The sequence below is a fragment of the Callospermophilus lateralis genome, chromosome 10 (genome assembly GCF_048772815.1).
Source record: "Callospermophilus lateralis isolate mCalLat2 chromosome 10, mCalLat2.hap1, whole genome shotgun sequence".
In the NCBI taxonomy this organism is placed as follows: domain Eukaryota; kingdom Metazoa; phylum Chordata; class Mammalia; order Rodentia; family Sciuridae; genus Callospermophilus; species Callospermophilus lateralis.
This window is the reverse complement of record NC_135314.1, coordinates 27,043,053-27,067,147: the sequence shown is the minus strand read 5'-3', so window position 1 is coordinate 27,067,147 and position 24,095 is coordinate 27,043,053. Positions and strand designations below refer to the sequence as shown.

Here is a 24,095-nt window from a genome sequence, read left to right as displayed (position 1 = left end):
AATAAAGAAAACACAGCCATCTGTCATGAGATGGGAATCCAATGGCAGTCCTTGGAGCCACCACATCACAGTCCAGGGCGAGTCCCCTTAGTAGTTCTCTCCCTGGCTCCATCTGAGCTCATTACTGTTGAAATTCTCCTCAGCTGGGGAGGAATTTCACTCTCAACTGTCTTGAGAATGCCATCAAGGCTTTGAGAGAAATGTCAAAAGGAGAAATAAAGTACATAATCTGGAGAAGAGGAAAGATCTAAGTTTTAGGTAGAAGAGTTACCCACATTATGAAACAGAGAAAAACAGAGCAGTAGATGATCTCTCTGGAAAAGGGGGCAAAACATGGAAAGAAAAAACCCAGTGAGTTAAGTATTCTAACTTTTAAAGAATCCATCGATTTTTATTTTTCAAAAAAGTGGTTTTTGATGGGTACTCTTTAGGTAAAAACTTTAATTTAATCTTCAATTAATTTTCTCATAGTAAAATATTTTAAACTTGAAGGCTTTTTGAAATTATCTCTGAAAGTCAAATGCAAACAGCTGTTTTTCAAACACACATGCACAGATGTGCACACCAGGTCATTAGTCACTCACTGGTCTTGTATGGCCATGTCGTGGGGCAGTGAAAGGCCGCACCTCTTCATCACCATCATCTTCCTCCATTACTATTGCTGATGTTTCCGGCCCCTTGGTGTTCAGCTGTGTTCAGGAGCAAAGGAAGACAAGCCAGGCAAAGTCAAAGATTAAAATGTGACCAGGTCTCCTTTTATAAAACAAACTTTAAGAAGTTATTTTTTCCATAGCTAATTTTTAAATGATTAAACCTCACTGGTTACAATATATTCAATTAAAAAATAAAGGTGATTTTCTGAAATATGGAAAAGTAAATAAACATATGATAAATATTCTTTTTTTTATTTTAATATTTATTTATTTTAGTTTTCGGTGGACACAACATCTTTGTTTGTATGTGGTGCTGAGGATCGAACCCAGGCCGCACACCTGCCAGGCCAGCGCACTACCGCTTGAGCCACATCCCCAGCCCTGATAAATATTCTTGAGTGCTATTTGGAAACATTAAAGATTTCTTTACCTCTTATTTTATTTTTTTAAACATTTTTTTAATGTTGTTGATGAACCTTTATTTTATTTATTTGTATGTGGTACTGAGAATCGAACCCAGTGCCTCACGCATGCCAGGCAAGCCCACTACCACTGAGCCACAACCCCAGCCCTATCTCTTATTTTAGAAATTAAAAAAAAAAACACATTTGTTTTCGTAACCTTAATTAGAACAAGACCTATAAGAAATACATCATCAACTTACTGCAGGTGTTCCAGAAGGGAAGCAATCCTTCTCTGAAAATGAAAGAGAAATGTATGTTAACAATTTACAACAGAAAACTATTCTATGACAAAAAGAAAAATAATATAAAAGAAATGTCTTAAAACTGATTTCATTTTAAGTAGAATTACTTCTCTAGAAATATGACAGTAATAGTAATAAAAATAATAATTTAATAAGACTCAGCTTAAGGAAACCTTAAAAATACATTTTGTAAAACCTGTATTGATCATTAAAATGTTGGATTTCATGGTATTTAAATCATTCTTCAATCAAGTTATTGAAATGTAATGGAGTCCTGGCTTGGTAATTCCATGCCTACAATCCAAAAGAGGCAGAGACAGGAGGATCTTGTGTTCAAAGCCATATTCAGCAATTTAGTTAGGTGCTTAGAATCTCAATGCAAACTTGCCTCTAAATAAGATATAAAATAGAGCTGGCACCTAGGTTCAATCCCGGATACCCTGCCCCCACCACCAAAGTGTAATGAAAACCATAACCACCAAGCTTAATTAAAATAAAACATTCCTTGTTTAAGATACTTTCTTAAACAGTAAAGGTGATATGATAAATATTCTTGAGTACCAAGGAGCAAGAGGATATAAGGCCACCAAACATGGCAACTGGGAAAAGAATTACTTTTGACATGGTTTGTTTCTGTTTCAAATGCAACTTACTAGTTGACACAGAAGTTCTAGGTAAAAGTACGACCTTTTTCTAAGGATACAAGGTAAGTTATTTATAGAAAAATTCAAGATCAGTATTACTTGCAAAAAAGTCTACTTCTTTTTTGAACATATCCTTTATCTCTGTGATGATGTAAAATATTAAATACAATAATCCAACCACATGTGATTTTTGCATACTTAGATTATTTTTAAAAACTATACATATGACTTTAGAGATGGAAAACATACTAAATAAAAATTATAGATCTTGTGGTTGTAATGGGCAAAATCTACACAGAGAGAAATGGAAGAAATGATTTTACATCTTTTAATGTACAGTGCAAAGAAGAGAAAGCAGGAGAACCAGCATGGGGAAGGAGAGTCTAACTAAATCTCCAAAGACATTCCAGGCATCGCTCAACCAACTGCACCACGTGGACTTCATTCTGATGCTGCCTCACACAAATGGTTTTTAAAAATCCAGTATACTTCAACTCTTACCCACTTAGATTCTAATTCTGAGGAATAAATCCTTTCAGGTAAGATGTTTATTTTTATGTATCTGCATGTAATTTTTGAAGAGAAAATACTTTTTATTTCAAGGTCTATGCATTTATAAAGCAAAAATTCCTTCTAGGCCACTAACAATAAACATATCTCTAGCATAAACATGTCTAGAAATCCACACTTTTTCCTTCTCAACTGAAAATCATTTAAAGCCATGAGGAGGAAAAAACCCAAGTAAATGTAACACCATGGAATAAGTGTGAATCCCACTATCATGTTGAATTATAATGTTTAAGAAATATGGAAAAAAATGTGACAGATCCAATTCCATTTCTAACAAAATTATGAGATCAATGAAATCCTCAGTCTCCAGATGATGTTCAAGAGACATCCAGACAGTTGACAAAAAGAGTATCTATGTAGGAGAAAGTAGGAACAATACAGTTTAGCCTTTTATTTTTCCAGAAATGATCTTTTTATCTATCAGTGCTTCACAAGTTTCCATGGGATTCAGTCTTTTACCACTGTCTGAGGTCTCACCAGGAGTCGTCAATCTAAGATTTTTCTGTTTCAAGGTGTTGGCATTATAGTACTTGTTGACACCCCGCACAGCTAGAGGATGCTCCGTTGGCTTTCCTTTGAGGACCCTGAAGGTTTGTGGCAACTGAGTCCGCTGCTCTGGCATGCCCTAACATAGAGAAATTCAGACATGAGTTGTGGTTTGAATTGCTCTATAATACTATCAATTTTCAGACACAAATATCAAAATACATAAAACAAACCCATACACATAATTTTAGATTTGACTAAATTCTAAATGGTCTCATTTTCTAAAACTCTACTTTTCCATATTTATTTTGCAAATCAACAGGAAAGATCCAAACAGAGGAATGAAAATGGAGTGCTGGGTTTGTTTGGGGAGAGGGACAGAAGTGTCAAACCTGTATATCCTCCTGTTCATCACCCACCAGAGTAGCTCCTAATTGAAAAGGCTTAAGCCAAGAGTATAAGTCAGGGGACAGCAAACAGGAAGAAGGATGCTTGCTTTATGTCTGGTTCTGCTCTAGGGTTTAGACAGAGAACGCAGGGTGGCAGGCCCATTCCAACTTCCGCACTTCAGGGAATACAAATGTAGGGTTTGAAACCAAGAACCCACTTTATACAGTTTTTACTGTTTCAGATCTTTTTTGACAGGAAGGAGGAGGAGTACCAGGGATTGATCTCAGGGGGCACTCAACCACTCAGCCATACCCTCAGCCTTTCTATTTTTTGGGTCTCACTAAATTGCTTAGATCCTCGCTTAGTTGCTGACTCTGGCTTTGAACTTGCAAACCTCCTAAATCAGCCTCACTAACTTCTGGGATTACAGTCATGGTTCACTGAACCCAGCAATACATTACAGTTTTTTTCCCCCTAACTTTATTTAAAATAATCTAGTACATTGAATGGTCATGCCATATTTTTAATTAATTTACTACTAATGATAGTTGACTTGATTTTTTGGTATCTAAATAATGGGACACAACCCATAATCTATTCTGTTCTATGGTTCCCTTGGACACACTTGCTAAAAATTACATTTCTGGTTCAAAAGGTATATAGGTTAAATTAACATATTCATTTGTGATTTGGGATATATACATAAAGGGATTTTTAAAATGTTGGTTTTTTTTTTCTTTTCTTTTCTTTTTTTTTTTTTTTGGTGTTTGGTGTTTGGGATTAAAACCAGGGCCTTAAGCTACTTAGTGATTAGGTAAGATTCCCTCTTATTATTGAATGTTTGCATCTCTCAATGACCACACTAGACCATCACGTGACACACCATGTCACAGGACAAAAATCTTAGGGTTGTTGTTCTTGGCCTGGAAGCTCTTATTGTCATTTTATATGCATATCTCCTGCCCCCACTGCTATTATTTTTAGTTAAATGGTTTTATTTTTTAAAGATACTTTTATAAGGACATTTATTTATTCTGGTAGGCACAGGTAGTTTTGACCACTTTACTTTATTTGAGGAAGCTGTTATTAGATTTTGGGAGATAGATTTCTGGGTTGTTTTTTCTATAAGAACTTCATTACACATCATGAAAACCCTTGAAACTGTCTCACAGCTCACTGATGCTATTGCATTTAAAAGTTGTTTTCATTTTTATCTTTATGTTTCACTGTGGTAGTTTCCACCACAATAATCTATCATTAATCCAGTCTCAAAACATTTTACACAAATATAATGCCTACCCTTCCTTTCACTTCAAAGAGCCAGTTGTAAGGAATAAAGAAAACATAGCCATCTGTCATGAGATGGGAATCCAATGGCAGTCCTTGGAGCCACCACATCACAGTCCAGCCCCCTTAGTACTTCTCACCCTGGCTGAATCTGAGCTCATTACTGTTGAAATTCTCCTCAGCTGGGGAGGAATTTCACTCTCATCTGTCTTTAGAATGCCATCAAGGCTTTGAGAGAAATGTCAAAAGGAGAAATAAAGTACATAATCTGGGGAAGACGAAAGATATAATAGAAGAGTTATCCATATTATGAAACAGAGAAGAAACTGAGCTATAGATGATCTCTCTGGAAAAGGGGGCAAAACATGGAAAGAAAAAACCCAGTGAGTTAAGTATTCTAACTTTTAAAGAAGCCATCGATTTTTATTTTTCAAAAAAGTGGTTTTTGATGAGTACTCTTTAGGTAAAAACTTTATTTAATCTTAAATTAATCTTCTTGTGGTAAAATATTTTAAACTTGAAGGCTTTTTGAAACTATCTCTGAAAGTCAAATGCAAACAGCTGTTTTTCAAACACACATGCACAGATGTGCACACCAGGTCATTAGTCACTCACTGGTCTTGTATGGCCATGTCCTGGGGCAGTGAAAGGCTGCACCTCTCCATTACCATCATCTTCCTCCATTACTATTACTGATGTTTCCGGGCCCTTGGTGTTCAGCTGTGTTCAGGAGCAAAGGAAGACAAGCCAGGCAAAGTCAAAGATTAAAATGTGACCAGGTCTCCTTTTATTAAACAAACTTTAAGAAGTTATTTTTTCCATAGCTAATTTTTAAATGATTAAACCTCACTGGTTACAATATATTCAATTAAAAAATAAAGATGATTTTCTGAAATATGGAAAAGTAAATAAACATATATGATAAATATTCATGAGTACTATATTTAGAAACATTAAATATTTCTTTACCTCTTATTTTATTTTTTTTAAACAATTTTTTAAGTTGTTGATGAACCTTTATTTTATTTATTTGTATGTGATGCTGAGAATCGAACCCAGTGCCTCATGCATGCCAGGCAAGCACACCACCACTGAGCCACAACCCCAGCCCTACCTCTTATTTTAGAAATTAAAAAAAAAAAAGAAAAAAAAACAGAACTCTTTTGGTAACCTTAATTAGAGCAAGAACTATAAGAAATACATCATCAACTTACTGCTGGTGTTCCAGAAGGGAAGCAATCCTTCTCTGAAAACAAAAAGGAAGGGAATGTTAACAATTCACCAGAGAAACCTTTTCTATGACAAAAAGAAAAATAATATAAAAGAGGAGCAAGTGAAATGTCTTATAATTGATTTCATTTTAAGTAAAATTTCTTCTCTAGAAATATGATAGTAATAGTAACATAAAAATAATAATTTAATAAGACTCAGCTACTACCTCTTTAATCTTAATGAAACCTTAAAAATACATTTTGAAAAACCTGAATTGATCATTCAAATGACTGGATTTCATGGTATGTAAATTATACTTCAATCAAGTTATTAAAATGTAATGGAAGCCCGGCCTGGTAATTCCATGTCTATAATCCAAGGGGCTCAAGAGGCAGAGACAGGAGGATCTTGTGTTCAAAGTCAGCCTCAGCAATTTAGTTAGGTGTTTAGAAACTCAATGCGACCCTGCCTCTACATAAGATACAAAATAGAGCTGGGGATGTTGTTCAGGGGTTGAGTGCCCCTGGGTTCAATCCCCGGTACCCTGCCCCCACCAAAGTGTAATGAAAACCATACCCATCCAAGCTGTATTAAAATAAAGCATTCCTTGTTTAAGATACTTTCTTAAGCAGTAAGGTGATATGATAGATATGATAAATATTCTTGAGTACCAAGGAGTAAGGGGATATAAAGCCACCAAACATGGCAACTGGGAAAAGAATTATTTTTGACATGGTTTGTTTCTTTGTAAAATGCAACTTACTAGTTGACACAGAAGTTCTAGGTAAAAGGACGAGCTTTTCCTAAGGATACCAGGTAAGTTATTTATAGAAAAAGTCAAGATCAGTATTACTTGCAAAGAAGTCTACTTCTTTTTTGAACATAGCCTTTATCTCTGTGATGATGTAGACATATTAAATACAATTAATCCAACCACATATGATTTTTGCCTACTTAGATTATTTTTAAAAACTATATATATATGAATTTAGAGATTGAAAATATATTAAATAAAAATTATATATCTTGGGGCTGTAATGGGCAAAAACTACTTTAGTTTAGTAAATCTCCAAAGACATTCCAGGGATCGCTCAACCAATTGCACCACGTGGACTTCATTCTGATGCTGCCTCACACAAACTGTTTTTTAAAATCCAGTATACTTCAACTCTTACCCACTTAGATTCTATTTCTGAGGAATAAATCCTTTGAGGTAAGATATTTATTTTTATGTATTTGCATGTAATTTTTGAAGAGAAAATACTTTTTATTTCAAGGTCTATGCATTTATAAAGCAAAAATTCCTTCTAGGTCACTGACAATAAACATATCTCTAGCATAAACATGTCTAGAAATCCACAATTTTTCCTTCTCAACTAAAAATTATTTAAACCCGTGAGGAGGAAAAAAAAAAAAAGTAAATGTAACAACATAAAACAAGTATGAATCTCACTACCATGTTGAATTATAATGTATAAGAAATATGGAAAAAAATGTGACAGATCCAATTCCATTTCTAACAAAATTATGAGATCAATGAAATCCTCAGTCTCCAGATGATGTTCAAGAGCCATCCAGACAGTTGACAAAAAGAGTATCTATGTAGGAGAAAGTAGGAACAATACAGTTTAGCCTTTTATTTTTCCAGAAATGATCTTTTTATCTATTAGTGCTTCACAAGTTTCCATGGGATTCAGTCTTTTACCACTGTCTGAGGTCTCACCAGGAGTCGTCAATCTGAGCTTCTTCTGTTTCAAGGTGCTGGCGTTATAATACTTGTTGACACCCCGCACAGCTAGAGGAAACTCCGTTGGCTTTCCTTTGAGGACCCTGAAGGTTTGTGGCAACTGAGCCTGCTGCTCTGGCATGCCCTAACATAGAGAAATTCAGACATGAGTTGTGGTTTGAATTGCTCTAATACTATCAATTTTCAGACACAAATATCAACATACATAAAACAAACCCATACACATAATTTTAGATTTGACTAAATTCTAAATGGTCTCATTTTCTAAACTCTACTTTTCCATATTTATTTTGCAAATCAACAGGAAAGATCCAAACAGAGGAATGAAAATGGAGTGCTGGGTTTGTTTGGAGAGAGGGACAGAAGTGTCAAACCTGTATTTCCTCTTGTTCATCTCCCACCAGAGTAGCTCCCCTAATTGAAAAGGCTTAAGCCAAGAGCATAAGTCAGGGGAGAGCAAACAGGAAGAAGGATGCTTGCTTATGTCTGGTTCTGCTATACACTTTACACAGATGGAGAACACAGGGAGGCAGGCCCATTGGAAATTCAGCACTTCAGGGAATACAAATGTAGGGATTTGAAACCAAGAACCCACTTTATACAGTGTTTACTGTTTCAGATCTTTTTAGGCAGGGAGCAGGAGGAGTACCAGGGATTGATCTCAGGGGGCACTCAACCACTCAGCAATACCCTTAGCCTTTCTATTATTTGGGTCTCACTAAATTGCTTAGTTACTCGCTTAGTTGCTGAGTCTGGCTTTGAACTTGCAAACCTCCTAAATCAGCCTCACTAGCTTCTGCAATTACAGTCATGCTCCACTGAACCCAGCAATACATTACAGTTTTTTTCCCTTAAATTCATTTGAAATAATCTACTAGTACTTTAAATGGTAATGCCATATTTTTAATTAATTTACTACTAATGATATTTGAGTTGACTTTTTGCTACATTTTGCTATCAAAATAATGGGACACAATCCATAATCTATGCTGTTCTATGGTTTCCCTAGGACACACATGCTAAAAATTACATTTCTGGGTCAAATGGTATGTAGGTGAAAGTAACATATTCATTTGTGATTTGGGATACATACATCAATGGATTTAAAAAAAAATTTTTTTTCTTTTTTTTTTTTTTTTGGTGTTTGGTGTTTGGGTTAAACCCAGGGCCTTAAGATGCTTAGTGATTAGGTAAGACTCCCTCTTATTATTGAATGTTTGCATCTTTCCATGATCACACTCCACCATCACGTGACACCCCATGTCACACAGGACAAAAATCTTAGGGTTGTTGTTCTTGACCTGGAAGCTCTTATTGTCATTTTATATGCATATCTCCTGCCTTCACTGTTATTATTTTTAGTTAAATGGTTTTATCTTTTAAAGATACTTTTATAAGAGACAAGACATTTATTTATTCAGGTAGGTAGAGGTACTTTTGACTTTACTTTATTTGAGGAAGCTGTTAATAGCTTTTGGGAGATAGATTTTTGGGTTGGTTTTTTCTATCAGAACTTCATTACACATCATGAAAACCCTTGAAACTGTCTCACAGCTCACTGATGCTATTGCATTTAAAAGTTGTTTTAATTTCTTATCTTTTATGTTTCACTGTGGTAGTTTCCACTAAAATAATCTATCATTAATCCAGTCTCAAAGACATTTTACACAAATATAATGCGTACCCTCCCTTTCACTTCAAAGAGCCAGTTGTAAGGAATATAGAAAACATAGCCATCTGTCATGAGATGGGAATCCAATGGCAGTCCTTGGAGCCACCACATCACAGTCCAGCCCCCTTAGTACTTCTCTCCCTGGCCCCATCTGAGCTCATTACTGCTGAAATTCTCCCTCATCTGGTGAGGAATTTCACTCTCAACTGTCTTTAGAATGCCATCAAGGCTTTGAGAGAAATGTCAAAAGGAGAAATAAAGTACATAATCTGGGGAAGAGGAAAGATCTAAGTTTTAGGTAGAAGAGTTACCCACATTATGAAACAGAGAAAAAACAGAGCAATAGATGAGCTCTCTGGAAAAGGGGGCAAAACATGGAAAGAAAAAACCCAGTGAGTTAAGTATTCTAACTTTTAAAGAAGCCATCGATTTTATTTTTCAAAAATGTGGTTTTTGATGAGTACTCTTTAGGTAAAAACTTTAATTTAATCTTAAATTAATCTTCTCATAGTAAAATTTTAAACTTGAAGGCTTTTTGAAATTATCTCTGAAAGTCAAATGCAAGAGCTGTTTTTCAAACACACACGCACAGATGTGCACACCAGGTCATTAGTCACTCACTGGTCTTGTATGGCCATGTCCTGGGGCAGTGAAAGGCCGCACCTCACCATCACCATCATCTTCCTCCATTACTATTGCTGATGTTTCCGGCCCCTTGGTGTTCAGCTGTGTTCAGGAGCAAAGGAAGACAAGCCAGGCAAAGTCAAAGATTAAAATGTGACCAGGTCTCCTTTTATTAAACAAACTTTAAGAAGTTATTTTTTCCATAGCTAATTTTTAAATGATTAAACCTCACTGGTTACAATATATTCAATTAAAAAATACAGATGATTTTCTGAAATATGGAAAAGTAAATATATATGATAAATATTCTTGAGTACTATATTTAGAAACATTAAATATTTCTTTACCTCTTATTTTATTTTTTTAAACAATTTTTTAAGTTGTGATGAACCTTTATTTTATTTATTTGTATGTGGTGCTGAGAATCAAACCCAGTTCCTCATGCATGCCAGGCAAGCACACTACCACTGAGCCACAACCCCAGCCCTACCTCTTATTTTAGAAAATTTAAAAAAAAAAAAACAGATCTCTTTTGTTAACCTTAATTAGAGCAAGAACTATAAGAAATAAATCATCAACTTACTGCTGGTGTTCCAGAAGGGAAGCAATCCTTCTCTGAAAATGAAAAGGAAGGAACTGTTAAAAATTCATCAGAGAAACCTTTTCTATGACAAAAAGAAAAATAATATTAAAAGAGGAGCAAGTGAAATGTGTGAAAACCAATTTCATTTTAAGTAGAATTACTTCTCTAGAAATATGATATTAATAGTAACTTAAAAATAAAATTTATATAAAACACAACTACTAACTCTTTAATCTTAATGAAACCTTAAAAATACATTTTGAAAAACCTGAATTGATCATTCAAATGACTGGATTTCATGGTATGTAAATTATACTTCAATCAAGTTATTAAAATGTAATGGAGGCCCGGCCTGGTAATTCCATGTCTATAATCCAAGGGGCTCAAGAGGCAGAGACAGGAGGATCTTGTGTTCAAAGTCAGCCTCAGCAATTTAGTTAGGTGTTTAGAAACTCAATGCGACCCTGCCTCTACATAAGATACAAAATAGAGCTGGGGATGTGGTTCAGGGTTTGAGTGCCCCTGGGTTCAATCCCCGGTACCCTGCCCCCACCAAAGTGTAATGAAAACCATACCCACCAAGCTGTATTAAAATAAAGCATTCCTTGTGTAAGATACTTTCTTAAACAGTAAAGGTGATATGATAAATATTTTTGAGTATCAAGGAGTAAGGGTATATAAAGCCACCAAACATAGCAACTGGGAAAAGAATTATTTTTGACATGGTTTGTTTCTTTGTAAAATGCAATTTACTAGTTGACACAGAAGTTCTAGGTAACAGTAGGACCTTTTTCTAAGGATACCAGGTATGTTATTTATAGAAAAAGTCAAGATCAGTATTACTTGCAAAAAAGTCTACTTCTTTTTTGAACATAGCCTTTATCTCTGTGATGATGTAAATATATTAAATACAATTAATCCAACCACATATGATTTTTGCCTACTTAGATTATTTTTTAAAAGTATATAATGACTTTAGAGATGGAAAACATATTAAATAAAAATTATATATCTTGGGGTTGTAATGGGCAAAATCTGCACAGAGAGAAATGAGAGAAATGATGTTGCATCTTTTAAAGTTCATTGCAAAGAAGAGAAAGCAGGAGAACCAGCATGGGGAAGGAGAGTCTAACTAAATCTCCAAAGACATTCCAGGGATCGCTCAACCAACTGCACCACGTGGACTTCATTCTGATGCTGCCTTACACAAACTGTTTTTAAAAATCCAGTATATTTTAATTCTTACCCACTTAGATTCTAATTCTGAAGAATAAATCCTTTGAGGAAAAATGTTTATTTTTATAATTTTTGAATAGAAAATACTTTTTATTTCAAGGTTTATGCATTTATAAAGCAAAAATTTCTTCTAGTCCACTGACAATAAACATATCTCTAGCATAAACATGTCTAAAAATCCACAATTTTTCCTTCTCAAGTAAAAATTATTTAATCCCGCGAGGAGAAAAAAAATCCAAATAAATGTAACAACATGGAACAAGTGTGAATCCCACTATCATGTTGAATTATAATGTATGAGAAATATGGAAAACTATGTAACAGATCCAATTCCATTTCTAACAAAATTATGAGATCAATGAAATCCTCAGTCTCCAGATGATGTTCAAGAGACATCCAGACAGTTGACAAAAAGAGTATCTATGTAGGAGAAAGTAGGAACAATACAGTTTAGCCTTTTATTTTTCCAGAAATGATCTTTTTATCTATTAGTGCTTCACAAGTTTCCATGGGATTCAGTCTTTTACCACTGTCTGAGGTCTCACCAGGAGTCGTCAATCTGAGCTTCTTCTGTTTCAAGGTGCTGGCGTTATAATACTTGTTGACACCCCGCACAGCTAGAGGAAACTCCGTTGGCTTTCCTTTGAGGACCCTGAAGGTTTGTGGCAACTGAGCCTGCTGCTCTGGCATGCCCTAACATAGAGAAATTCAGACATGAGTTGTGGTTTGAATTGCTCTATAATACTATCAATTTTCAGACACAAATATCAACATACATAAAACAAACCCATACTCATAATTTTAGATTTGACTAAATTCTAAATGGTCTCATTTTCTAAAACTCTACTTTTCCATATTTATTTTGCAAATCAACAGGAAAGATCCAAACAGAGGAATGAAAATGGAGTGCTGGGTTTGTTTGGGGAGAGGGACAGAAGTGTCAAACCTGTATTTCCTCTTGTTCATCTCCCACCAGAGTAGCTCCTAATTGAAAAGGCTTAAGCCAAGAGCAAAAGTCAGGGGACAGCAAACAGGAAGAAGGATGCTTGCTTATGTCTGGTTCTGCTCTAGGCTTTAGACAGAGAACGCAGGGTGGCAGGCCCATTCCAACTTCAGCACTTCAGGGAATACAAATGTAGGGTTTTGAAACCAAGAACCCACTTTATACAGTGTTTACTGTTTCAGATCTTTTTTGACGGGAAGGAGGAGGAGTACCAGAGATTGAACTAAGGGGCACTCAACCACTCAGCCATACCCTCAGCGTTTTTATATTTTGAGACAGGGTCTCACTAAATTGCTTAGCTCCTTGCTTAGTTGCTGAGTCTGGCTTTGAACTTGCAAACCTCCTAAATCAGTCTCACAAGCTGCTGGGATTACAATCATGCTCCACTGAACCCAGGAAAACATTACAGTTTTTTTCCCCTAAATTCATTCAAAATAATCTAGTAGTACGTTACATGGCCATGCCATATTTTTAACCAATTTACTACTAATGATATTTGAGTTGATTTTTTAATACATTTTGCTAGCTAAATAATGGGACAAAACCCATAATATGTGCTATTCTCTGGTTCCCCAAGGATACACCTGCTAAATATTACATTTCTGTGTCAAAATGTATGTATGTGAAAAAGTAACATATTCATTTGTGATTTGGGATATACACACAAAGGGTTTTTTTTTTTTTTTTTTCTGTTTGGTATTTGGCATTAAACCCAGGGCATCAAGCTGCTAAGCACCTGCTAAACATTACCACAAGTTACCTGTAGTCTCAAGGTCTAAATGTTATGGAGTCAAATTGGCTTTTTTCCTCCCCCATCTGCTGGACTGGGGACTGAATCCAGGGGTGCTTTAACACTGAGATTCATCCCCAGTCCCTCTACCCTTTTGCAAATTTGGGACAAGAGTCTTGTTAAGACCCCAACACCTGCATCAAACCTGTGATCATCCTACCACAATCTGGAGCCTCTGGGATTACAGGGGTGAACCAACGTGCTTGACTACACAAGTTGTTATTATTATTATTATTATTATTATTATCATTATTACTATTATTATTCGGGATTTTTTTTTGAGACATACAGTCTTACCATTTTCCCCAGGCTTATCTCAAACTCATGGACTCAAGTGATCTTTATGTATCAGTCTGCAGAGTAGCTGGAAATACAGGCATGTGCCACAAAGCCCAGCTTTCATGTTTATTTTAAAAAAAAATTAGTTGTAGATGGACACAATACCTTTATTTATTTTTATGTAGTGCTAAGGCTCTAACCCAGGGCTTCATGCGTGCTGGGCAAGCACTGTAACAGTGAGCTACATCCCCCAGCCTAATGTTTTTATTCTTTAATTTGTTTTTGGAAGTACTAGGTATTGAAGCCAGGAGCATTATACCACTGAGCTACATTCCCAGCCCTTTTTACTTTGAGATAAGGTCTTGGTAAAACTGCCCAGGCTGGTCTCAAACTTATGATCCTTCTACCTCAGCCTCCTGAGCTACTGGGATGATAGGCAGACGTCACTATGCCCAGTCATCTTAAATTGCTGTTTTTTATTCTGGGATTCCTATCACATGTAAAATGTCTTATCAATATGAGATTGTACAGCCAAGTGTGGTGGCACTTACCTGTAATCTCCCCTGCTCAGAAAGCAGGAGCAGGAGAGTCACTGGAGCTCACAAATTTGAGACCAGTGTGGGAATCAGAGGAAGCCCCACCTCATGCCCAAAAAAATGGAAAATAAAAGAGATAAAAGTGGGGTACTCTAATAACCAACAGTGAGAAAATAACCCAAATTTAAATGTAAGGTCTCTGGTGTGGCTCAGTGGTAGAGCTCTTGCCTAGCATGCTCAAGCACACGAGTTTTCATGCTTATTCAGACTAGCCCCAAAGCAGAAATCTAAAATCTCCAAATCCTTCTATATAATGAAATATATATATACGTGTGTGTGTGTGTGTGTGTGTATATCTTTATATCTATGTGTGTGTGTGTGTGTGTGTGTGTGTGTGTGTGTGTATACACACATTTTCCCCCCTGGGGGTTGAGCCCAAGGACATCCTACCACTTGGCTTTATCCCTAGCTCTTCTTATTTTGAGATACAGTCTTGCTAATTGCAGAGGCTGGCCTAAAGCTGCCTCAGTTCCTGAGTTGCTGGAATTAGTCATGTGCCACCAAACCCAGTTTACAATCCCTTTTCTAGCCAGTCCAGTGGTGCACACCTGCCGTCCAGCACTCAGCACATTGACATAGGAGGTTTGCTTGACCTCAGAAGTTCAAGACTGGCTGGCCAACATACGGGGAACTTCACCTCAAACAATCAGAAAACCCACAAAAGTGATGGTCAATTTTTCTTTCCTTTTCCACATCTGAGGATTGAATCCAGGGGGGTGTTTCCATTGACCTACATCCCCCCAAAAATTTTTTTTTGATACAGAAAGCAATTCTCTTTAAGTTACTTGATCCTTCAGTTCTAATCCTCCTGACTCAGCATCTTGAGTAGCTGGGCTTATAGATGGGCACCCCTGTACCCAACTCTATTATCAGTTTTCAAGTGTGCAGTAAATTAACTGTAACAACCTTATTGACTATTGTATCTCCAAAACTTACTCATGTTTAACTGAAACTTTGTAATTTCTGAGTAATCTACTACCCTATTAGGACTCATAATAAACAAGTTCCCTTCCTATTATATGGAATCCTTTCTGGCGCACTTGGTATTATCCAGGCTGGTGGTCATTGTCCATCTGCAGCCCTTGCCAGGAAGCCAGCCAGGTCGGTCACTGTGATTATTACTGTTGCCACATTTGAAGATGAGAGACATGCTGAATGTCTTGCTCAAGGGCAAAGAGTCAGGCAGTGTTGGTTCACGAGCTTCAGTCTCCAGAGAGCAAGGATCTTCCCTTCCAGGAGGGCTCTGTCCCAGCCCCTCAGAGCCTCCACCCACACTTCCCTGAACCTAGGACACATAGGCACAGCTGCCATAGGAAGCAGCACCAAATATGTGTATATAACAGGCGTGGGGGTCTTGGCACTCTCAACAGGGGAGTTAGGGCTCAGGAACAAGAGACCCCCACATGGGGGTCAGGAGATGAACTTCTGGTGCATGTCCTGGCATTGCTGTGTGTGAAGGGAGAATAGGAGGCCAAGCCTCCCTTGGAAGCCTCCCAGTGCACCACTGGGCTGATGAGAAGCTAAAAACAGAGTCAGTACATGGGGTTCTCTCTAACCTCCACCCCACAGCTCACAGTCAAGTCCCTGGATGCCTAGAGGCAGGACAAGGGAGAGGGCTGGCACCACATCACGGCAAGGGAACATGGGGGGCACTGTGGGTTACCCACCCCACTGTACACCTAATGCTCCACACAAATGTTTCATATTGTATGTCAAAAATTTCCATAAATAAAGAATCTGGAGTGCTGGGGTTGTGGCTCAGGGGTCGAGTGCTTGCCTAGCATGCATGAGGAACTAGGTTCAATCCATGGCACCACATAATAATGAACAAATAAAATAAATATATGTGTCCATGTACAACTGATATTTATATATGCACACAAACACACACACACACACACACAAACAACACACATACACACACACATATAAAAGAAACAGCATTTTCTTTAAAACATAAACTACTGGACTAGTCTGAGTCCTCATTAATAGCTGAGGAAACTGGGGACCAAAAAAGTAAGGACTGGCACAAATCCAACCAGAAAGTGTGTTTCAGTCTTTTCTCTTTCTCTTTCCAGGGACACCTGGGTGTGCTCTGAAGCCCTGTGACCTGGACCCTGCACCCTCCAGGTCCCACAATCCCACTCCTTATGTTCCAAGTGCTTCAGCTTCAGGGTCTACCCTACATCGGGGGCTTCCCCCAACACATGTGCAACCACAGACCCTCCTGGTTCAAAGCACACCCCATACTCCTTACCTTCTGTACAGGTGCGGACTTGCCACTCCTTGGGGGGGCCTGAGTCACGCACCTGGGCCAAAGGAGATCTTTAAGGTGTTCTTTCGGCCCCCAGTTGGTCCCTTGGTCCACCTGAATGCAGACCGCCTCGGACATGTACCTGGGAAGCAACAGGCCAAATGCAAGGAGTCACTACCCACCTTGGCCTGGTCTCCCTGACCACTCTCACCCTCAGCTGCTAAAGCACAGAGCCCAGGGCTCTCATCCAGGAGCCTTATCCAGGCTGCCATTCCCCTGGAGCACATTTCTTGGGGGCAAGAACTACAACACCAAGGAAGAGTGAAATTCCCAGAAACTCCCAGAGTGCCCTGGAGAAAACCCCAAAAGAAAGGAACAGGGAGTGTTAAGGCTGGGAGCTGGGGACAGGGACCAGGGAAATAGACCCAGCTTCACCCCTGCACCAGCCCCAGGGTCCACCACTTGAGCCCTTGGTTTACCAACTTACTTGGGTCCCAAGGGTGCACACAATGCGATGTAACAGTTTTTTGGGCAGCCCTCATTGAATCCCCTGTCATACTGGAGGGAGATGAGGAAGGGAAGAGAAGTTCAGTATCAGCAGGACTGTGCAAGGCCATCTCCCAGGGACCCTCGCTAAGTTGGTCAGTTAAGCCAGGGCTCAACCTGGGCCTGTGGCCAGGCTCTAGGTACAGGGGTGCCCAAGAGTGACCCAGGGCCTCCTGCCTTTCCAGGCTCCCAGGAAGAGTGACCTCCCTCGACCCACTTGTGAGCAGCTGTCCCCAGACAGTGCTGACCCAACACCCACCTCTCCTGCCTTCTCAGGGCTCCTCAACCCCTAGTGCTTCCCTTTGCAGCATCCTTGCTCTGTCTCCATTGGCCAAACCCGTCCTCTCACCTCATCCTTCCAGGTACCTTTTAAGATCTGTCTCATGCTGTTCTGCTCAACTGATCCAAAGATGGTGTCACCACCCCACTCCCACTTGACTCTCTTACCTCTCGATTTTTCTAAAAATCTACCTTCATTGAGTTTCACTATCTGGGAGACCAGTGGCAGCAGGGGATGCCCAGACATATTTCCCTACTCAAAAATCAGATTTTCCAGGAAAATCTGAGCTGAAGTCCTTCAGTACACAAAGCAGGAAAGGTCAAGCTCAAAGGTCATGTCCTTCCCATGACTCTGACTGACTTCTCCTCTCTCCCTTATTCTACTTTCTCTTTCTCCTGAGTTCATCCCTCAGCCTGGACCCCTCCTCCTTCCAGACCAGGTTGAGTTTCACCCCAACTTCATGAGCTTTAGGTAGAAAATTCTTTGTTATAATGGAAAGTGACCCAGCAGCACCTCTAGCCACCCCAAGTCTCCGATGGCCTACACATGAATACTCTTTTTCAACACTCTCCTCCCCTGAAGGAAAGACCATTCCACATCAGAACAGCTCTGGAATATGTCCAAAAAAGCAACTCGAATCAATGTCTTCTATGAGGTTCTGCCTCCTTTAAGGTGTTCACAATACATAAGAAATGAGTATATTACTAGGTACAGTGGCACACACCTGTAACCCCAGGGAATTGGGATTTTGAGGCTGGAGGACTGCAAGTTCAAGACCAGCCTCAACAACTTAGAAAGGCCCTCAACAATTTAGTGACACCTTATCTCAAAACAAAATAGAGCAAGGATTAGGGATGCAGCTTTGGTGATAAAGCACCTGTGTGTTCAGTCCCTAGTACTAGAAGAAATTAATTAATTGTGGAGCATTAAAAAATTACAGAATCTTTAAACTTAGAGAAAGAATATTTGATTAGATATATAATGTGTAGAAAATATTGATCGTACATAAAGTATAGAAAATGTTTAAGGAATGATAGTAAATTTCTAAGAACTGAGCAGTAATGTGAATACCGTCCTCCCCCCACACGGAACCCTATCACACACCACTAGAATCCAACAGCTCTGAGGCACCCAGACCAGCCTCTCTCACAGGCTCCACTCCTGGGGCTCCTGCTGCAATTCTCTGTCTCAAACACCCTCACACTCCACAGGACCAAAATCCAGCGGCATCTTCTTCTTGCCCCATCTTCTGCCCAACTTCCTGCTGCCTCTCCTTCTTCCCCTTATCCTGGGGGGTCAGGACACCATTCTTCTCTCTGCTCCTTTCCTCTTTCCTTCTATCCCCAAATGTTGATTCTTCTGTTTGTTGGTTCACTCATTGATTCAGATGTCTTTTCTCTGTGTGCTGACGATTGAAGAATTCAGGGCCTTGCACAGGCTAAACACACTCTACCACTGAGATGCACCCCCATCAGAAATATTTCAGGGCATCAAAAATGTTTCTGTCCAACCAGGCACGGTGGCACACACCTGTAATCCCAGTGACTTGGGAAACTAAGGCAGGTTTGAGACCAGCCTTAGCAACTTAGTGAGACCCTGATTCATAATAAAAAGTAGCAGGGACTGGGGATGTAGCTCAGTGGTAAAGTGCCCCTGGGTTCAATACCGAGTAGCAAAAAAACAAAGCCCAGTCACTGCACTGGAGATGGAAAGCACCCTGCAAATAGCATGGCCAGCCTACTTTCAGTGGTGAGGGCAGCTGCAACCCGAGGCCCTGTGCACCAAGGGGAGTGGAAAGGGTAGAGCAGAGAGAGAGAATCATGAGAACTATGTAGGCAACCCAGCTCACAACACCCAGGTGCATGCACAGGAGAAGCCCAGAGAATTAAGTGCTGAGACTGCGACTTCTGGTTTCAGAGGCTGTGTCTAGACCAGAAAGAGTAGTCTGAAGATGTCTGCTGAATTTGGCCATTAATAAGAGCATCATCCTGACAGCAAGGGCTGGGCTGAGTTGGGCCAGGAAGTGAAGGGGGAGCTAGTGAACAAGGTGAACTCTTTCAGGAAATAAGGCCCAGAAGGTACAACAGGTGGAGTGGGGGCCTGGGATGTTAAGACTGGGACTTGTATGACTTTTAAGATGAGCACAAACATGTGTAGATGACCATGGGAAGGAATGGTAGTGACGTAACAGCAGCACACAGGGCACTCTCTGGGACCAGCCACTGTTCTATGAGGTGTACATGAATTAACCCACAATTCCCTGTTTTACAGATAGGGAAATTGAGTGACCAGGGGCTGAGTAGCATACCCCAGGTCTCCCTGCTGGTCAGTTCTAGAGCTGTGATTTGGACTTATGTGGTTTACACCAGAGTCTTTGCCACCAACCACCAAGCAAGTGATTCTAGAAGGAGTTGAAGTCAGGGAATGGAGTATGATGGGAGTGAAAGTTGGAGCATGGGATCAGTGCCTGAAATTAGTGCTGCCAAGAATAGAAAGGAGTCCTGTCTGGTGAATCTTAGAGTGCAGACCACATTTAGGTCCCTTGAGACTTGGGGATCCTGGACTTGGAGGGCCTCACTCTGAGCAGAGGAGGAAGGGCGATGGCCTATGGCCTGACCTGGGGCCTGAAGAACCACAGGATGGAGGAAGGGAAAAGGCTGCCAGGCAAACTCAATGATGATACTAGAAGCTGGAGATAGGTGAAGACAGGCAGACCACAGGGCTGAGGAATAAGGGCCAAGCACAGGAGTCACAGGTGGGAGGGAACCACATATGGCAGTGGTGGGGTGCTGACTAAAAGGATGGGAGGTGATGAGCAGACAAGCTCCTCTGTCTGTTCAGCTGCCTGGGAGTCTGCAGCTTCCCCTCCCCCACTGATGCTGCCCACCAGTCTTCCTGAAAGAGCCTTTAGTCAAGTGATTGCCATACTAAAGGAATCCCAGGGCAAAGATGCCCAGTCCTATCATTCCTAGCGGATGCTCAAAGAAAAAGCAATAAAGATACAGATGGGGAAGAAAGCAATGCAACTGTTCCTCACACAGGACATGAGGTTGCATTCAGAGTGAACAACAACGCATGCTGGGGAAGAAGCTCAGTGGTCGAGCACCCCTGATTCAATCCCCAGTGCAGGAAAAACAGAAACACCAAGGACTCCTGCTCTTTGGAAGATGCTATGACAAGAAAATGAAATGACAAGCCATGAATTGCAAGATAAGATTTGAGACACATAAATCTAAATCTAGTACAGAGAACTCTTGAAACTCAATAAGAAAACAACTCAGTTTTTTTTAAATGGGCAAAAGTTTGGAGCAAACACTTCACCAACAATATACCCATGGCTGATAAGGCATGAAATATTCTCAACATTATTAGTCTTTAGAAAAATATTACTGGAGCCCTAATGAGATACTACTACGCATTTATTAGACAGGTTACAATTTGAAAAAAAAAAAAAGCCAGTAACCAATGACAGTGTCAAATGCTAGTGAGGATGTGGAACAACTGGAATTCTCCTTCATTGCTGGTACAAAGTAGAAACAGTACAGTTGTTTTCTAAAATGTCCCACATGTTTACCTTATGACTCAGCAATGCTACCCTTAACAATTTACCCAAAAGAAATGAAAACTTATGTCCACATGTCTATGCATCAATGGTTGTTGTAGCAGCTTTATTTATAACTGCCTGAAACTGGCTGGGCACAGTTCCCCATGACTTTAATGGCTTGGGAGGCTAAGGCAAGAGGGTGGCAAGTTCAAAGCCTCAGTAATGTAGTAACTTAGCAAGGCCTTAAGCAACTTAGTAAGACCCTTTCTCAAAATTTTAAAAATTTTTCAAAAAAGAAAACATAAGGGTGCTGGAGGTGGGGTGGGGTGAGGCTGGGATGGTTGCTCAGTGGTTAAGCACCTCTGGGTTCAATCCCTGGTACAAAAACAAAACAAAAATTCTGCCAAAACCTAGATGCAAACTAAAAATCCTTCAATTGGTGAATGTACAAATGGTCTGTAGGGAATTACAATACTACACAGAAACAAAAGAATAAACTACTGATGTGAGCAACTACATAGATGAATCTCAAATGCATGTGCTCAGGGAATGAAGCCAGACTAGAAAGCCCACAACACCATTTATGCATTATTCCGGAAAGAGAAAAACCACAAGGAGTCAGGGAGAGAAAATGACAACAAGAGATGAAAGGATTTTCTGGGGTAGTGAAACTGGTTAACCTTGATCTTGGTGGAGAGTACACAATGTCATCTGTCAAAATCCCTAACTATAGATGAGAAAGGGTGAATTTACTGTTTGTAATTACCCCTCAATGAATGACATTTTCACGGCTCCCAGGTTTCCAGTTCTTCCAAACAAAATTCCATGCTTGGCTTTCTGGGCCTTTCTAATCTTGACCCCCATGGGGTCAACCTCATTGCCCATGTCACCTTGTGATTGAAATAGGATCCATTTCTTCATCATTCTGTTAACACCCTACTTTCAGATTTCTGTGCCTTTCTACAAAATTGTACCTCTCACACTCAATGCCCTCCTGTCTGCCTCTCCAAAAGCACACCTAGGACACAGAGGGTGGCATGTTCTCCTCTACAGTGTGGGCTTCGCCAAACTCCCAGTCTCTTCCAGTCCGCTACACCACTCAGGACTGACCCCTCTCTCAGAGTGTTCCTGGTGTCTCCCGGTGTTATTCTGATGGCAGGTTGCTTTACACAAGTGCATGATGTACTTACTCACCCCTACACCCATCCCTCAAATAACCACCACCTAGCACACCCAGCACACAGTAGGCTTGCAATGCAATGCACCCAGGAGGCAGAATGGCCCCAAGCTCCAGGGTATAGAAATATCTGAGCTGCATCTTCAGAGGTGGGTCTGGAAGGACTCATGAGGCATCATGAGGGCCAAAGGCAGTGGAGAAAGTGCACAAAGTGTCTAATTAAAGAGGTGCAAGATGCCTCCACACAGCCAAGGGCACACGCCTCACCGCTTACCTTCTCCTCATAGGGTCGCCTGGCGGTGCCCACCGCCACTGCCTTGATGAATAATTGCAGGATGAGTGGGACCAGGAGGGCCCCAGCAGGTACAGCCACTAGGATGCTGTGCACAGGCTAAGAAGGGAAGCCATGGAAGAGCTCCTCCCTGGCCCCGCTTTCGACCCCACTGCTCCCTCCTTCCCTCCCTCCCGCCTCAGCTAGCAAAGCCCACCGCTCTCCCTCCCTGGACTGGACAGTTAGTCCAGTACAACCAAGGGAAACCTCCCTCCACCACACTGTCCTCCCAGCTGTCCCTTTTCAACTTTCATTACCCTACTCTGTGGGCCCCTAGATTCTTAACTCCACAGGCATCCTGCCCTGCCCACGTCCCTGACCCCACTGGCCTTCCAAATGTCCTTCACAGGTCCTGCCAAGTGACTTCTCCTTCTAGCCCCGCCCACATCAGCCCCTCCCCTGTCACCCTGACCCTACTGGGCTGTTTGCCCCTCCCTCCACACCACCCCAGCTCTTCCCAATGTGGGCCCTGGGGACTGTGTGGATACGTCATGGTTTTGTCCAAAAACGCCATGTTCCTCCTGCGTATGATGAAAACCACGCAGGTGGCCAGCACGGTACCCAGATACAGGCACAGAGACACGAGGAGTAGCAGGTAGAGCCGGATGTTTCGGTGCCCCACGCAGTTATTCACCCACCTGCAATGGTGGTCCAACTCCTAGGGGAGAGCAGGCAGGTCAGAGGGTCCTTCTGGAATGGCCTCCATCACCCCCTAATCCTGAGGCCTCCCCTATGCAGCCCTCTAGGCCGCCTGCTCTTGACCTTACATAAGGGTTCCCATCTCAGCGAGAAGCTGACATTTCCATGGTGAGAGCACAGTTAGGACCCATGGCTCATCAGGTCACCTGTCCTGAGTGAGGTCTTTAGAGACAAGACCTGCCTGGTGTCACTTGGACCAGGACATGAAAACTCTGGGCCTCCATTTCCTCAAGTACTGGAAAAGGATGAAAAAAATGCCCTTCCCCTACCAGCCGTCTGCACTTGTGAACCCGAGCAGGGTGGGCACATCAGAGAAACACACTCAGAACCAGGAAACCCTCCAACTGGGACACCCAGACCAAGACTGCTGACAGGGCAGCAATCAGCCTAAAGGGCTGGGGATCTACTATCAACAAGCCAGGGAGGGGACAGTCACTGCTTTTCCTCCACCTGACTCCACCAGGCTCAGCACAGATGGGATGCCCTTTGTATGTCAGCACCTTTGCAAGCAAGGCCAGCCTCCCTGGACAGGTGCAGACACAGAGGTGATGACATATATAAGTGACTAACAGTGGCTGAGAGCCACTTGAAGCATTCTGGAAACATGGTCTGATACCCCCACCTGGCCCACTCATGATGTGAGGTTCCTGGTCCTGGCCAGGTGCCCGGAGATAGGTTGATGAGTGGACAGGGAGGAGGAGCACTCACCTCCACACAGATGTCACACCTTTCACAGTGGAAGGTTCGGGGCAGGCGGTGAAAATAACACGTGGGACACCACGGCAT

General features: G+C 40.7%; 1 protein-coding gene across 1 annotated transcript; it reads right to left on the bottom strand.

Moving 5' to 3' along the window:
* Positions 1-572: 572 nt before the first annotated feature.
* Positions 573-24,095, bottom strand: LOC143407776 (uncharacterized). Its single transcript, XM_077110330.1, has 13 exons — positions 24,018-24,095; positions 22,554-22,670; positions 17,220-17,290; positions 16,736-16,874; positions 12,338-12,503; positions 10,575-10,606; positions 9,989-10,093; positions 7,654-7,819; positions 5,951-5,982; positions 5,352-5,456; positions 3,051-3,198; positions 1,318-1,349; positions 573-689 (listed from the first exon to the last, which is right to left on the bottom strand). Exons 1-13 carry the CDS (start codon positions 24,093-24,095, stop codon positions 573-575), a joined length of 1,308 nt encoding a protein of 435 aa, XP_076966445.1.

Excerpts from the sequence above, each read along its gene's own strand:
- LOC143407776 (XM_077110330.1), bottom strand. The coding sequence starts at position 24,095 with ATGCCGTGGTGTCCCACGTGTTATTTTCACCGCCTGCCCCGAACCTTC. Across the intron at positions 10,607-12,337 it reads TGGTGAGACCTCAGACAGTG|AGAAGGATTGCTTCCCTTCT; the intron begins GTAAAAGACTGA and ends TTTCATTTTCAG. Across the intron at positions 1,350-3,050 it reads TCTTAGATTGACGACTCCTG|AGAAGGATTGCTTCCCTTCT; the intron begins GTGAGACCTCAG and ends TTTCATTTTCAG.